The sequence below is a fragment of the Symphalangus syndactylus genome, chromosome 6, assembly GCF_028878055.3.
Source record: "Symphalangus syndactylus isolate Jambi chromosome 6, NHGRI_mSymSyn1-v2.1_pri, whole genome shotgun sequence".
Taxonomy (NCBI): Eukaryota; Metazoa; Chordata; class Mammalia; order Primates; family Hylobatidae; genus Symphalangus; species Symphalangus syndactylus.
In genome coordinates, this window is record NC_072428.2 from 101,695,355 (window position 1) to 101,713,066 (window position 17,712).

At 37.5% G+C, this 17,712-nt stretch overlaps 1 protein-coding gene across 16 annotated transcripts in view; it reads right to left on the reverse strand.

Moving 5' to 3' along the window:
- The window catches only part of IMMP2L (inner mitochondrial membrane peptidase subunit 2), an 886,329-nt gene that overhangs the window by 833,169 nt on the left and 35,448 nt on the right, over positions 1–17,712 (reverse strand). For all 16 annotated transcript variants that reach the window (XR_010121572.1, XR_010121573.1, XM_055283713.2 and 13 more), the window contains one exon: positions 11,025–11,161. Coding sequence is in view for 14 of the 16 variants with exons in the window: in XM_055283713.2 (XP_055139688.1) it covers positions 11,025–11,159 (135 nt within the window). In the remaining 2 variants the exon portion in view is untranslated. The remainder of the gene's footprint in view (positions 1–11,024; positions 11,162–17,712) is intronic.

Here is a 17,712-nt window from a genome sequence, read left to right on the forward strand (position 1 = left end):
CTGCCTTCATCTTCCCAAGGCCAGGTACCAGGCAACCAGGGACCACCCCTATATCTTAGAATTTGCCAAAATTGTTCAAACTAGCCAGTCCTAAACTGTTCACCCTGCCCTGCCTTGCCTTGCCTTTCCTGCACAGAAACCCCAAAAAGGCTTTGGCTTAGCTGCTGTTGTCATCTGCTTCCTGATCACTCTGGTGTCTCTCCCATGTGGCCCCACATACCGTGCTTTACCTCCTGTCTCTAGGACCAGTAAGTCTAATAAACTTTAGTTTTCCTGAGCCTCTCCTCTGTTTCCTCTAGTGGCCACACCTAACTAACCAACTTACAAAAGAATACAAAACACCTGCATTCAGCCAGCAGACAGAGGAGAGAGCATGGAGGATCACAAAGATTTTTCATGGGCCAGGCCTAAAAATGGCACTTCACTTCCTCGCATTTTCCACTGGCCAGACCTCAGTAACCTCTGATATCAGGAAAGATTAAAAAACAGGACAAGAATTCATCCATTCATCATTAGTCATCCTTCTTATACCTAAAACACCCTGAACATAACACCACAAACAAAAATATAGGAAGATCTGCAAGGTGAAAAGAAGAGGCTAGGAACCACAGGACTTGAGAAATGACACCATCGCAAGTCCCCTGGACTTTCTTTTTGCTTCCCATATATCCTAGATCAGGCACTGGAGAATGCTGCAACTTGTAGCTACCAACAGGTGAAGCAAAAAAAGGGCCTGAAGACGTGGTGGCCAAAGCCTGTAATCCCAGCACTTTGGGAGGCTGAAACAGGCAGATCGCTTGAGCTCAGGAGTTTGAGACCAGCCTGGGCAACACAGTGAAACCCCATCTCTACTAAAAATACCAAATGAAATTAGCTAGGCATGGTGGTGCAAGCCTGTAATTCCAGCTACTCGGGAGGCTGAGGCACAAGAATGGCTTCAGCCCGGAAGGCAGAGGTTGTAGTGAGTGGAGATTGTGCCACTGCACTCCAGCCTGGACAACAGTCTCGCTCTGTCGAACAACAAAAAAAAAGGCCTGAAGAAAAGCCTACTCTCTCTAGCCAAAGGACCAGGAAAGGGAAGACCTAGCAGAACAGAAACATTTTTGCTAATAACCATCCTAATCCAGTCAAACATCAAATGAAAAACTACCCCGCCCCATCCCCCCAACACCATGGTGTCGGCAGGGCCCAGCAGGGAGCTGGACTTCTAACCCCACTCAGCAATAAGGAGATGGGGCAAGTAGGCCCTTCACTTCCCCGTATCAGGTGTCAAAGATGTGGAATGAGAGTACAAGTGGTGCCAGTCAACAGCCCACTTTCCCCACCCCAGTTAGTTGACCAATTTCTTTAAAAGTTAAACATAAATGTGCCATGCCACTCCACAATCCCACTATTAGGTATCTGCCCAAGAGAAATGAAATCATGTGTATACACGGAACTGTACACAAATATCTATAGCAGCATTATTCACGATAATGAAAACATCAAAACCCAAATGTTTATCATCTGGTGAGTGGAGAAACAAAATGTAGTATATTCATACAGAGAATACTTTTTGCAATAAAAAGACACAAAATGCTAATACATAGTACAACATGGCTAAACCTTGAAAAATTCTAGTAAGTAAAAGAGCCAGTCAGGAAAAACCACATTAGTACGATTCTATTTACAGGAAAGGTTCAGAAAAGGCAATCTATAAATCAGATCAGCAGTTGCCTAAGGAAAGAGGTGGGAGTGAGGATTAACTTCAAACAGGCATAAGGTCCCTTCCTCAGGTGATGAAAATATTTTAAAACTGGGTTATGGTAATGATTGCATGACTCCATAAGTTTATTACTTTTAATACTATTTATTGATATTTTATTATATAAAATAAAATATTATTTTTAATAAAAAATTCAAGTCACCCCAAAGCATTCTACAGATTCAATTGCACTCTCTTTAAAACTCTGATGTCATTTTTCGCAGAAATACACAACACAATCCTAAATTCATATAGAACCACGAAAGACCCTGAATAGCCAAACAATCTTGAGCAAGAAGAACAAAGCTGGAGGCATCACACTACTTAACTCAAATACAAAATTATAGTAATCAAAACAGTATGGTACTAGCATAAAAACAGACATATAGACCAATGTAATAGAATAAAGAATCCAGAAATAAATGTACACATTTATGAAAAATCAATTTTCAACAAAGATGCCAAGAACACACAATGAGGAAAGAATAGGTTCTTCAATAAATGGTCCTTGGAAAACTGAATATCCACATGCAGAAGAATAAAATCAGACCCTTATCTCACACCATATACAAAAATCAACTCTAAATGGATTTTTAAAGATGATGCCTGAAACTGTAAAACTACCTGAAACTGTAAAACTACTAGAAGAAAACATAGGGAGAAAAGCTCCACAATACTGATCTGAGCAATGATTTGTTAGATATGACCCCAAAAGCACAAGCAACGAAGCAAAAATAGACAGCTGAGCTTCTATCAAACTGAAAAGTTTCTGAAGAGAGAAGGAAACAATCAACATGGTAAAGAGACAATCTATGGAATGGAAGAAAATATTTGCAAACCATATATCTAATAAGGGGTTAATATATAAAATATATAAGGTATGCAAACAACTCTATAGCAAGAAAACAAATAACTTGATTTTAAAATAGGAAAAAGACCTGTATAGAGAATTCTCAAAAGAAGACATACAAATGGCCCAGAAGCATATAAAAAATATTCAATATCACTAATTATCAGGGAAATGGAAATTAAATTAAATGTGCAATGAGATGTCACCTCACACCTGTTAGGATGGCTATTATCAGAAAGTCAAGAGATAAGTGTTGGTGAGAATATGGAGAAAAGAGAACCCTTGTGCTCTATTGGTAGAAATGTAAATTAGTTCAACCATTATGAAAAACAGGGATATATCTCAAAGAATTGAAAACAGAACTACCAGATGATCTACCACTCTCACTTCTGGGTATGTATCCAAAGGAAATGAAATCAGTAAGTCAAAGAAATATCTTCACTCCCATTTCACTGCAGAATTATTCAAAACAGTCAAGATATGGAAGTAACCTAAATGTTCATAAATGGATGAAGGGATAAAGAAAGTGTGGTCGGTGTGGGTGTGGGTTTGTGTATATATATATGAGTGGTGTGTGTGGATATTCTTCTGCAGGTGTATATATACACACACACACACACATATATATATATACACATACACAGTGGTATATATACTATGAAATATTATTCAGCTTTTAAAAGGAAGGAAATCTTGTCATTTGTGACAGTGTGGATGAACCTAGAGAACATTATGTTAAATGAAATAAGCCAGGCACAGAAAAACAAATACTGCATGATCTCACTTATATGGGTAATCAAAAAAAGTTGGACTCACAGAAGCAGAGAGTAGAATAGTGGTTGCAAAGAGCTGAGAAGTAGGGAAAATGAGAAGATGTTGGTCACAGTATACAAAGTTTCAGTTATGCAAGATTAATAATTTCTGGAAGTCTAATGTACAGCAAGGTGACTATAGCTAATAATACTGTATTATACACTCAAATTTTACCAAGAGAGTAGCTCTTAAATGTTCTCACCACCAAAAAAAAGGTAACTATGTGAAGTAATGGGTATGTTAATTAGTTTGTGGTAATCATTTCATAATGTCTACACATATCAAAATATCATGTATACTGTTCTCACTCACAGGTGGGAATTGAACAATGAGAACACTTGGACACAGGGTGGGGAACATCACACACCACGGCCTGTCGTGGGGTGGGGGGAGGGGGGAGGGATAGCATTAGGAGATATAGCTAATGTAAATGACAAGTTAATGGGTGCAGCACACCAACATGGCACATGTATACATATGTAACAAACCTGCACATCGTGCACATGTACCCTAGAACTTAAAGTGTAATAAAAAAATACATATCATATATACTTTAAATATATGTAATTGTTGCCAGTTTACCTCAATAAAGCTGGAAAATATCATTATATCACTCACAACGGGTAAAGTCAATGGTATATGAGTTATACCTCAATAAAAATGTGTTTAAAAAGTAGATGGACTGGCATAATGAACCACCATGTAATCCATCACCTAGAGCCAACAATTATGAATTCATGGCCAATCTTGTTTCATCTGTAACCCTTCTACACTTTTATTCTTGCCATATTATTTTAAAGTACATCTCAGCTATTATGTATTTCACTGCAAATTTTATAATATTCATACTATGAGGATAAGGGTTTTTTTTAACATAACCACAGTAAATACCATTATCACCCCAAAGGAAAACAATGTATCAAAGCACAAGTGATAAAAGTAGTACTTTGCTTGACCATTTTAGATAATCTCTTGTTGCTTTCTCCTATTTTCATTCTCCTCTCTTTCTTTCAACTACATTTAATATCTGATAGCTCCAATTTCTAAAGCCTTTATAGTCTGGTTCAGCTAATGGTTGCTTCTGACTCTTACTTATAGAGCTCATTTTCTCATGCAATATTTTTACTGGGATATAATGTTCATCAAACTTTATCTCTGGGATTCTATAAGGTCTGGTTGCAAGCTGCATGAGCCCAGGGAATTTGGTGCCTGAGGCTGCTCTAAACCCAGGCCACTGTAAATTAATATCTCAGTTTAGGGTTTTTCAGGTGCAGCGAATGTGAATTCAAACCTCAATTCCACATCAGGGCTTTCTCTCTCAGAGCCTAGACAATTTTTCTTACAGAACAGATTTTTGTTTTAGTCTACCCATTTCCTAAAGATGTGTCTCTTCCATGGTCCTGACTTTATTTAGAATTTCTGTTCCAATTTCCTACCTTGTACGAGCCTATGGCCTTGTCTTCTGATCCCCATGTGGCCAGTGAAACCAAAAGCTCTAAATGACCAGGAATTAACAAATATCCATGTGACAGCTACTGACTTTAATGTATACTTACTGCCCTGGAAATGTATTCCCCCTTATTGTGGTCTCTGAGAATTTCCCTTGCTTCCCTGCAAGTTAGTTACACATTTTTAAAGTTTTTAATGTTTTGTTTTTAATTTTTTATGAGTTTTGCATTGGGAATATTTCAAGATGTCTCATCTGCTATATTTCCAGAAAGTCTAATCCCTTCTTATAAACTTTAAAATCTTTAGACTTTGTAAGAGAAAAGTATCTTCCATCAACCTGAGCAGCACAGTTTAAAATCTTTTTTCCCCCATTATAACATAAAGCTTAATTTCTATATTTAAGTCATAAATGTACTACAGAATCACCCCAAAATTAAATAACTTACTAAGTACATCATTCCATAAACCAAAACAAAATGGAATAAAACATCACTGTGAGAAGGAATAGTATAAAGAGGCACCATAACAGTGACAAGGGACAACTTTTATTAGTTATTATTTAGTGAAATGGACAGCACTATCAAAGCTGGTTTAAGCCAGAGTTCCAAAATTCAATGATTGTGTGAGCTTATGTAAAGTACCTCAACTGTCTGAGCCTCAGTTGTTTCAAATGTAAAATTTAGAACTTGAGTCATTTCTTAATGTATTTAAAGCTCTATACTACTAAGAATAAAGTGTTAAATTTTAAAATCAGCTAAAGAAAAGCATTAATATACCAATCAGCAAGCATCATGACTCAGGAAGAATGTACAAGAGTATCAAGAATTAAAGGGGCATGATGTATGCAACCTACTTTCAGATGGTTTAATAAGACTTTTTGTGGGTATATATTCATACACACATAAATACAGAGAGAGAGGAAGAGGAGGGGGAGGAGGAGGAAGAGGGAGGGAAAAAAGATAATAAAATAAATATACTAAAATATTGAAACTGGTATATCTGGGTAGAGAAGCCATAAGAGTTCTATGCACTACTCTTGCAACTTTTGTGTAAATCTAAATTTACAACAAGTTTTTAAAAAGTGTAATAAAGTTGGTATTTAAATAACAGATATAACCCTGGCTATATAAAACAGAAACACATAGTTATTCTATCATGGGAAGTGAAGAAAAATCCACAAAGGGACATTACAAATTTATCACTCACCAACTGTTTCAGGATCACACGTTTGTTGCTATATATACAAAGTCTCTATTAATGACAGGTTACAGAACTATGTAAAAACTCATAACTCATCCTATGGGGTAAAACATCAAGTGAGATTTCTGAGCCAAAAGTAATTTGGGCAGAAAGCACACAAGTAAGCCAATAAAGCATTCCAACATTAAATCCTGACTTCCTTTGACGTCAGCCCCAGCAGCCCAAGGCGAGTGACGACACAGAGGAGTCGGCACAGGAGGAAATGTGTGCCAGGTGATGCCCAGTATCTTGGAAGTGCAAATTTAGCAGGTAACATAAAACTCCATAACTCTATCTTAAATGCTGGTCTATAAATCACAATGTATCTCTTTTCTTGAGAGTCTGTATCCAGCTTCTCAGAGTTCAAAATAAGTTACAACCAATAATGACTGTTGAGTATTATTAAGCTGACTGTAGGTTAAAAAATTTTTTAAAAAAACAGATTGAAAGAGAGCTTGCTTTTTGATGATACTTTTAATTTCAAACTCAGCAGGAAACAAGATAATCACAGGTAGCTGAAAGTCAAGACAATTTCAAACCCATAAATGTATGTTATTGATGAACAAAGACCTCAATGCTAATTAAACTGTATTTTCCTTCATATTCTGTAATTTCCTAATATATTCTGCAAACATATATCTCTGAAGTCTGACCTTGAGAGACAGCATTGTGTAGTAGTGTTTTCAAGTATTTTTGCCCTCTGGCCATGCAAATGAAAAAAGGAAAATGGTACACTATGTAAAAATTATGTATCAATTGCAAAAAAAAAAAAAATGACACAAAATTATTTCTTTTACTTACTTTTTAAAGTCTTAAATCCTAGTTTTAAATGTGGAAAGCATATACCTTTTATCAGGACCAGTGACCCCACTGCAGGAATTCTCACTCAAATAAAATCTAAAACTTTGGCATGAGGTCATTAAACTATTCCTAGGGCACCCTTTTACTCTAAAAGCCTCTGTAAGTGATTAAAGTTCTAATTTGAATAATTACATTCCACCTACATAAATTCCCTCTGTAGTTTCAACTGTATGCAATATCAGTCTTCATTTCCTGAATTAAATTAATGTCGTGTAATGTGGTGCTTCTTTTTTAAAAAAATAAGTACATCTACTTTCATAGGTAACCTTTCAGCAACCAGTAGAAGTGATTCATGTGCATGAGGGGAATAGCTCAGTATGAATAATCATTAACCAACAATTTGTGCCAGCATTTATTGTGTCGAGCATTGCAACAGGGACAACTCATATAATGAAATGAATGTAGCTATACGGCTTTATAAAAATCAAATATTTTATAAACTAAATCCTATTTTCCATTGAACTTACCAATGCATCATTAGAAACTTTATTTTCATTTATGGCTTGCCTTTAATTAGCTGATACTTCCCATGTTTGATCACCCTTATCTTTCTAGTCAAATACTTAATGAACTGCAAATTAATACTGAAAATCCTAACTTAAAAAAAGAACCACTGAGTAGTGTTTAAAAAGTAAATAAGTATTTCTCATAGAGGGAATCTTAGAAACATGCTTCCCCTAATCACAAACCAACAGAATTTTTGAAAGATTGAAAAACAATTCTTACAGCAAAATTTGTTACTCAAAGTGAATTTCCAGTGTTACCATAACAGTAGTTATTCAGTAAACCTAAAAGACTAGTATTACATGTCCCTTTAATGAGATTTAATCTTCCAATGCTTGGATTTTTTTTTTTTTTTTTTTTTTTTTGAGACGGAGTCTCGCTCTGTCACCCAGGCTGGAGTGCAGTGGCGCAATCTCGGCTCACTGCAAGCTCCGCCTCCCAGGTTCACGCCATTCTCCTGCCTCAGCCTCTCCGAGTAGCTTGGACTACAGGCGCCCGCAACGCCCGGCTAATTTTTTTTTTGTATTTTTAGTAGAGACGGGGTTTCACCGTGGTCTCGATCTCCTGACCTCGTGATCCGCCCGCCTCGGCCTCCCTAAGTGCTGGTATTACAAGCGTGAGCCACCGCGCCCAGCCTGGATATTTCTTAAATAATGTGTCTAGCAGTTGCTGAGTGACCTTCAAGAGTGGCTTTTCCCAGATAAAAGAAAAACAGCTGTGTTCCTTGCAGGATGCTCAGGGACTTCCAGAGATCTCCACACCATGCCAACTATTTCAGTCCTTGAGTCATTAGAGAAATTTAAAGAGAAGAATTTATCCCAATTGTCAAAAATTCTGTTGAACCCCATGACATTAACATGTTTAGTTGATCAAAGCTGTATAGTAGCAAAGATGTCTTCAAATATGTTGAATTAGTTAATCCCTAAATCTCATTATTATAATTTCTGCTCTTAAATAATTTAAAGTATGATTTACTGGTATCTAGTGAAACTGTAAATTAAATTATCTATTATACCTAGAGTTGGTCTCAAATTCATGAAATATAGACCCAATTGTAAAAACATATTTTCCTTTCTTCCTAGAATTCCATTCTACTTTGATTCTGAAGATAGCATCCTCTTTCCTCTAGGAAATGTCACCTGTACTCCACTCCCTAATTCCCACAGAACAATGTGATTCAAAGAGATGTTGTCATTTTCTTACAGATCACTTGGCCTAGCCACAGGCTTGGGGTGTGTACTTGTTCAAAGCTGGACCAATCACGGTTCCCCATCCTGGTGGCCAAAGTTGATCTGTATAGTTGTATAGATAAGCGCATGTGACCCAAGCTGAATACATCACAGTCCTTCCCCAAGATATTCCACACTGAAATGAAGGCAGTAGGAGCAATCTCTCTCAGGCGGTGAAGAAACTGGGCATGCGAGCTGCCAGCAGCCATGTACCCTGCTATGCAGAGAAAGCTGGTCTGAGAGAACTAAGCCAAGATGCAGAGAAGAACTTAGAAAGAAGACAGAGCACTCCAGCAGCATTCAAGTCCTGGCTCTAGTTGTCCCTGACAACTGTCTCACTCGTGCCTTCCTTATGTGTATATAATAAGCCTTCCAATAAATCCCCTTTATACCAAGCTATTTTCCTATTACCAGTAGCCAAGGAAACTCTACACAATATACCAAACAAATTCTAACATAATACATTTGACTTCTTAGGGGTAGGGCCTAGGAATACTGCAAGAAATTCTAATACCTCTGCAAATTCAAATATATCTAATGCAAACCTGGGTTTAGTCCATGAACCGACATTTTGAAATAACATGATTTAACACTTTCTTCACTGCCTTCTTCACTGGGGATAAGCCTTGTCCTTTCATAAGACAGCCAAGGTCTTGTGAGCAAGACCTGTATCTTATATTTTGCAATGAATTGCTCTGGCTCTCAGCACAAGCCATGAACAAAGATGTTCAGTATGAATATATTGGGCTAAAAATATGAAGATTGGGATATTATGATTGCCACATGATCCTCTGGAATATCATCAGATCCAAAGTAAGGAGATTTTGTGTTCTGGAAAAGTCCTTCTTAGAATAGTGATAGTTGTATAGCAAGATAGCAGTAACAAAATAGGGAGAAAAAAAATCATTCTTAAATGGATTATTTGTTACCAAAAGATACATGCTTGTGAATGGATTCAAAGGGATCCTTGGGACCAAAAAGCAATGTGGGTGGCTGTGAAGAAGGCAGTTTTAATCTGAAATGAAGAATCTGACTCCAAAGCTCAGCAAAGAAAGTCTACATTTCCCTAAGGATTGGGTCTAAGACAAGGTTGCTAGGAATTCAAGATTAAAGAGGCAACGAATGTAAAATACATTCTATCTTAAACGTGTTAAAGTGTATTTAAAGCCATATGCCTGTAAATCATTCTTTCTATGTTTACTGTACCCCTACCTTAAGATATTTTTGCATTCAAAGTAAGTGACCAGTTTGCTTTGAGCTGGTGACCCACTATGGAGAGAACCTGAAATACAAGGGTTGAGAGCAGAATCTTCTGCCCAAGAGAAGGCCCTAACCATGCTCAAATGATGGAAGTAGAATATAAAGGCAGTTCTGTTTTAAAAATGTAGCTTTTCCCAAAGAAGCTAAAGGATTTCCTGACCTTCTGTATCTCACTGACTACCAGAACTCAGGGAGAAGTTCAATACCATAATTATAATAAATAAAGCAAACTAATTCTAACTCCTTAAAGCTGATAACTATGCCCTTAACTAGTTCTAACTAAAACAAAAAGAAAAAAAACTAAGCTGGTTATTCTCTGTATAATTTTGTCTTTTTAGAAGCTTATATATTCATTTTAGTTATTTGTTTTATACAACTATTTACCACAACGCATGAACTTAATACATATTGATAATACAAGAAGCCAAATCTATAACAAAATGCAAATTCTGCCTAACTGCATAAACTTACTAAAAAAGCTAGGTTCTAGACATCAACTTCAGGACAACATAATTTTCTCTAAGTTATTCCAGAAGACTATTTGCATAAACCTTTTGGAAATCTCCACTCCAAAGTTCTTCCACTGTAAACTGTACTTAATCTTTTCAATTAGCAACATGCTTAAAGAACACAATACAGTATCTGGGATCAATGGTCTAGACATTTCTACAAACTAAAATATACCTATATAACAATAGAGCAACTGATTGTGACTCAAACCCATCTTGCAACTACACTAATAATTTGGCATTAAAAGGATATTCTAATAGAGCCATATTCACAGAAAACAGTGTCATTTAGTGTAATTTCTTAAGAATCTCCATTTAAAAATCTCAGAAAAATTTAAACTACAGACCCAGAGAACTGATAGTTACTTTTATTAACCTCTCCTCTGATTATAATATGACTGTATTAGAAGACCTTAAGAACAAATTCAGTAAAGTAAAATTTCATTTCAATGCCTTTTTATAACCTTTCAGTTCCCAGAATAGGAATAATAATTAGCACTCTCATTTCTAGTGCTTGAAAAACAATGAAGTATGTGCTTTAAAGAATGAAGTTATATCATTTTCACCTGCATCGATGCTCCTTCTACTCTTGCCACACAGGCGACCCGATCCAAGAAAGTCACTGCCACAGGCACCGCCACAAAGAAGCCTTTACAAAAGGCCTTGATGTATCTTTTCACCCACCCTTGTGACTGTGCCATACCTAAAAATACAAAGAAAACAACTATGAAATTAGTCTCAAGAAGGGTGAAAAACAAAGACATAAAAACAGTACATGAAAAGTAAGAGTTACCAAAGGGCAATCTTGTCTCTTAATATATTTCACACTCATTCCTGTAACCATTAGAATAAATCTGACTTACTTAAAGTCCTAAAGTGAAATACATGAACTCAGGTTAATGCTTTTCCACAACTCAAGTCCACTTGCTAACTTCAGCGGGAAATTTCTCCCCACAAAACAGTAAGTTAGAAAAAAGTAAGCATTGCAGAAGTAAATTCTTTTCTGTTGCTGACTATTATGATGAAGTTACTCCTTATACCCCTGACATCTGTTCTCTTCTACAGTAATAAAAGTTTCAGTGGAACACATGGCTGCCCAACTAAAGACTGTTTTCCAGCCTCCCTTGCAGCTAAGTGTGACCATGTCACTAGATTTGATCAACAGCATGAGTAGAAAGGATACACTTCTAGGTTGCACCCTGAAAAGGAGGATGCCCTCTCTTTTCTTCCCAATTTTATAACTGTAATAGTAACAATTTAGTGGTAGGAGCAGGGGTGGCCATCTCAAACTATGAGATAAAAGCTTCAAGTAAAGATGACAAAGCAACAAAACGGAAGGATCCTAGGTCTGCGACACCATGGAGGCACCATACTGTCCTGCATTGCTTACATTTGGACTGTTATATCAGAGATAAATCACTTGCGCTGTTTGTGGTGGCAGTGTTGGTGTTGTTGTTGTCGTTGTTGTTTTTAGACAGGGTCTCTGTCACCCAAGCTGGAGTCTTGGCAAGACTTTTTTGGATAAGACTTCAAAAGCACAGACAATCAAAGCAAAAACAGACAATGGGGATTACATCAAGCTAAAAAGTTTCTGTGCAGCAAACAATCAACGTAATGAAGAGACAACCTACAGAATGGAAGAAAATATATGGAAACTATACTTCTGACAAGAGGCTAATATCCAAAAACGCATAAGGAACTCAAACAATTCAATAGCAAAAAGACAACCCAATTTAAAAATGGCCAAAAGAGCTTAACAATAATTTCTCAAAAGAAGACATACAAATAGCCAACAGGTATATGAAAAGAATGCGCAGTCATGAGGGAAATGCAAATCAAAACCACATGGATATCATTCCACCCCAGTTAGAATGGCCATTATCAAAAGGCAACAAGTGCTGGCAAAGGTGGAGCAAAAGGAACCCTTATACCTGTTTATAGGAATGTAAATTAATATGGCCATTATAGAAAAGAGTATGGAGGTTCCTCAAAAAGTTAAAAATAGAACTACCACATGATTCTGCATTCCTATTCTTAGGAATGTATCCAAAGGAACTGAAATCAGTATATTGAAGAGATATTTGCACTCTTATGTTTATCACAGCACTATTCACAATAGCCAAGGTATGGAATTAATCTAAGCATCCATCAATGGATGAATGAACTTTAAGATGTGAAATATATATATACTATTTTGCCATAAAAAAGAATGAAATCCTGTCATCTGGTACAACATGGAGAAACCTGGAGGACATTAAGTTAAGTAAAATAATCCAGACACAGAAAGACAATATTGCACGATCACTCATATATAGAATCTAAATAGTTAAACTCATAAAAGTAGAGAGTAGAATGGTAGTTACCGGAAGGTGGGGTAGTTAGTGGGGAGGAGAGGTTGGGGAGATGTTGCTCAAAGGATATACAATTACATTTAGGAGGAATACATTTCAGGACTTCTATTTTTCAGAAAGGTGAGTATAGTTAATGATAAGATACTGTATTCTTGAAAAATGTAGCCTGCCTGCCTGCCTGCCTTCCTTCCTTCCTTCAGGACATCTATTTTTCAGTAAGGTGAGTATAGTTAATGATAACACTCCATTGTATTCTTGAAAAATGTCGCCTGCCTGCCTGCCTTCCTCCCTCCCTCCCTCCCTCTTTCCTCCTTCCTTCCTTCCTTTCTTTCTTTTTCTTTTCTTCCCTCTGTGGCCCAGGTTGGAATCTAGTCAGCTCGCTGCAGGCTCCCTGCGTCCGGCTCCCGTGATTCTCCTGCCCTGGCCTCCGGGCTGCCTGGGATTGCCTTGCCGGCACGCACCACCACCCCTCCCTGGTTTTTCTCCTTTGCCTGGAGGCGCGGTTTCGCCATGTCGGCCAGGCTGGTGTCCAGCTCCTGACCTCGACTCCTCTGCCCGCCTCGGCCTCCCGGGGTGCTGGGCCTGCAGACGGAGTCTCGCTCACTCGGTGCTCGGTGTTGCCCGGGCTGGAGTGCGGTGGCGTGGTCTTGGCTCGCTGCAGCCTCCGCCTCCCAGCCGCCTGCCTTGGCCTCCCAGGGTGCTGGGATTGCAGCCTCTGCCCGGCCGCCGCCCCGTCTGGGAGGTGGGGATCGTCTCTGCCTGGCCGCCCATCGTCTGGGTTGTGAGGAGCTCCTCTGCCCAGCCGCCCCGTCTGGGATGTGGGGAGCACCTCTGCCCGGCCGCCCCGTCTGGGAGGTCTACCACAGAGGCCAGAAGCAATGTGGGGGCTGGACGTGGTGGCTCACGCCTGTAGTCCCAGTACTCTGGGAGGCCGAGGCAGGTGGATCACTTGAGGCTAGGAGTTCGAGACCAGCCTGGCCAACATGGTGAAACATATGAAAAATACAACAGACCAACCAACCAACCAAGCAACAACAAAACAGGTCTACCCTGGAGTCATACTCTAATTTTTTCTATTTTCCTCCCTTTCTGATCCTTTATCCCACTTTCTTTCTCTTCCTCTTCCTTCTCCTTCTTCGTCAAATAGAGGATTGAGTTATTATCATCGATCCATACAAAGTCCCTCTCTCATTTATTTTCTTTAATTCCCACCCCCCATTTCTATTCCCCATCTTCCCATGTGCAACCTTCCTAATATGTTTCATATACATCTTTTTGTTTGTATGTACTTTTAGAAAATGTTTGTTTTGTGTGCAAAAAAAATTAATAAAAAAAAAGAAAAATAAAAAAAGAAAAATGTAAACAGAGTGGATGTTATATGCTCTTACCACAGAAATGATAAATGTTAGGTAATGCATTTATTAATTAGCTAGATTTAACCATTCCACAATGTATATGTACTTCAAAACATTATGTTGTATACAGTAAAACTTACAATGTTATCTGTTCACTCAGAAAATAAATAAAAATAAAAATACTCAACCACTAATTCCCTCCCAAATCTTTAACATGTCACAGGAAAAAGATGAATGATAATCTAAATTGGCCAATTCTGAATTACCTACTGTAACTGACATCATTGAGGGCTATCTGTATGCATGGTAAGTAATTATGACCAGTACTCTTGTTTTTTATACTTTTATCAACATATATTGCACATAACATAACATTCACCCAAACCAGTAATATTTTTATAGCTAATCAAAATAAATGTAACTCAGACTAACTTTAGAATATAAGCAATTTAAAAACATGTTTTCATTCAAACTCATCTAACAATTATAATCTTAAGTTAAATTGCTTATGAGTTCACACATTTGGTACTCAAGAAATGTGTTTGGCCCAAGGTACTGATTGTTTCTGTGAGCAGTCTTAACCACTATATTCCTAAAAGAGTAAACCTCCTTGACATGTTTCATTCATTCATACCCAGCTTTAATGTGAGCCCTTGAGTAAAACTAATTTCTCTTCAATGACATCTTTTGCCTAGAATCAAAACACCTTTACTAACTCCTTTTAAAAATCTCTACAAAAGATTTAATATACTTTTCCAATGGACTATTTTACAAAGATCCCATTTATCATGTACTACCTGCGTTAATATAGAAGAATAACTTTGACATATTTATCAAATCAGTACCTTCAAGATGCAAAAGATGCTTTTTCCTCAATATTAGATTTCACTAGCTCAGTCTCTCTGAAAACACTTCTAACCACAGGTTTAACAACAAACATCAGTCATAATAAATTTAAAAACGGAATGACCTCCACATCTATTCTTTTTATTGTTTCCAAAATATAAATAAATAAATAAATCCAAAGATTTCAGATTATAAAATATCTGAATCCACAAATAATTTATAAAATGCTCCCATGTACATAGGAAAAAGATAGTTACTATGTAGAAGAGAAAGGAAACGGCTCAAAAGTAAATTATCAATTCCTCTTTGACCAGTTTGATAACTTCAAAGTTATTTTAAGTGGTCTACACTTATGTTTAATACAACTCCAAGATAGTAATTCCAGGGTAGTGTTTCCCAAGCTTGCCTTGATTGACATGCTTAAAAATGAAGATTCCCCACTCCTACTCAGACCTCCAAAATCAAACACTTCAGGTGATTCCCTTAATAGAGCAAGTCTGGAAAATACTGATATTTGGATGTTTAAAGGTCAGATGTTTACTCACTCCTCAAGTTTATTACCCTCTGAAAATGAGAACAGGGGAAAAGTTAGCAAAGAAATATCATCCTGAGTGTCTCCTCACATTTAGTTTACCTCCTTACTAGATTAAGAAAAAGTATCTGCAGAACAAACATTGTACATAAAATGAACACCACTACCAGATCCTACTTTGTAACCTCCATCTGGTTCCATCAGAAAATGACTTCCAGTGGATTGTCTCTTTGCCCCGCTAAGGCAGTTCAATCATTCATCCACTTATCTACCCAGTCACTTACTACCTGGCTCATTCATTCTTTCAACCAGTATTTACTAAGGGTCTTCCACAAGCACTGTGTTAGGCACCAGGGAATCATAAAACAGTGAGCAAGGCCAGTCCCAGTCCCTGATCTTATCGAGTTTTTACAACCAACTATAGAATGATAAGGGTCAATCTGAAAATCACATAAACATACATAAGAGTTGTAATAAGTGCTATGAGAGAGATACACAGCAGTCAGGAAAGGTCTTTGAAGAAGAGACTGAACTGAAAAATGAGGAGGAGTTGCCTAGATAAAGAACTGTGGGTAGGCAAGGGTATTCCAGAGAGCAGCCATGTCTCATGCAAAGTCCCTGGGTCAGGAGTGGCCATGTTGTGATAGACAACTGCAGGGAGGCTGGTATAGATAAAGCACACAGGAAGTGGAAGAGCACAGTGGGACATGAATGGGAGGAGGCAATGTAAATCCCAGAGCAGTTAAGACCTCACAGGCCCTGTAAGGATTTGCAGCAAATGAGAAGTAACTGAAATGTTCTAAAATGGAGGTGAATGATCCTATGTGCATTTTGAAATAATCATCTATCTGAAAGTCTGGATAGGACAAAAATGGATATAGGGAAACCAGATTATTCTAGTGGTCCAGGGCAAGAGATGATAGTTGGAGTAGGATGATAGTGGAGATGGATTAAAATGGGCAGATTTAAGTATATATTTTGGAAGTTAAACTGACAGGATCTGGAAATAGATGGGCAATGGTGGGAGAAGAAAGGAGATAAGAAAGTGTCAATGGGCTGTGGTAGCCTGTCAAAGCACTGTTATTCTGTCGTTCTCTTGAATTACATGTCAAAATATTTAATACTAAAATTATGCTCATAATTCTATTCCTCAAACGTTTTTTTTTTTTGGCAAACAAGCAGATGTGCTCCCTGCCCTCAAGGAGTTACAATATACCAAGGAAGACTGCCCTTCAACAATTACTTCCAATGGATGAGCATTAAAAGGGACAATGGCCCTGAAGCATGACAGCATGAAGCAAGGCTGTCTATTCATCAGAAAATGATCAAGGAAGGCCTGCCCCACTCCACCCCCACCCCCAAAAAATGGCATTTGGGGCAAGATCTCGGCATTTCAGGTAAAAGCAGTAACATATATGAAGGCCTAGGGGCAAAATAAAATGTAGCTTTTTAAGAAACTAAAATAAGTTCAGTTTGGATAGAGTATATACAAAATTTATTACGTGAATTTTTAATTCAGTAAGCACTTATTTGCTATCAAGCAGCAATGCTAAGTACAGAGGATATAAAGATGGCTAAGCATACAGTATAGTACCATTCAAAAACTCTCACTAAACAATACCTTACATTTCTACATACATTTATATGTGCACATAAAAGTATTTAAAATGGAATATTATATTGTTTTAATTGTTTAATAACCACCCATATGTTACTTGTGTAATTATTAAAGTATACCGAAAGAGGGAAGAAAGCAGCATCAAAATCCTAGCAGTGGTTAATTCTATATGCTAGGAGTGGAGATGATTACTATTTTCTTCCTTGAATTTTTGCTGGTTTCTAAAACAGAAAGATGGTATCTGCCCTAGGAAGTCACTTTGATATACAGATAATATGGGGTAACACTAGTGTTAATCTCTATCCCATCACAATGAACAAATCACACTCTCACCCCAATCTCTGCTGCTCTAAGTAGTACAAATAACACTGAGAAAGATTATTTCCTGTTTATGCAGCAATCAATATATTTAACTGACTATAATGTTGTTTATGTAGCCAATGCAGGCTATCATATTTCTGGAAAATTCTGGAAAGTTCTGTCAAATATTCGCTACTTTTATTTTAAGAGGCACGGAATGGAAACATGTCTTCTCTTTGCTGTTCATCATGC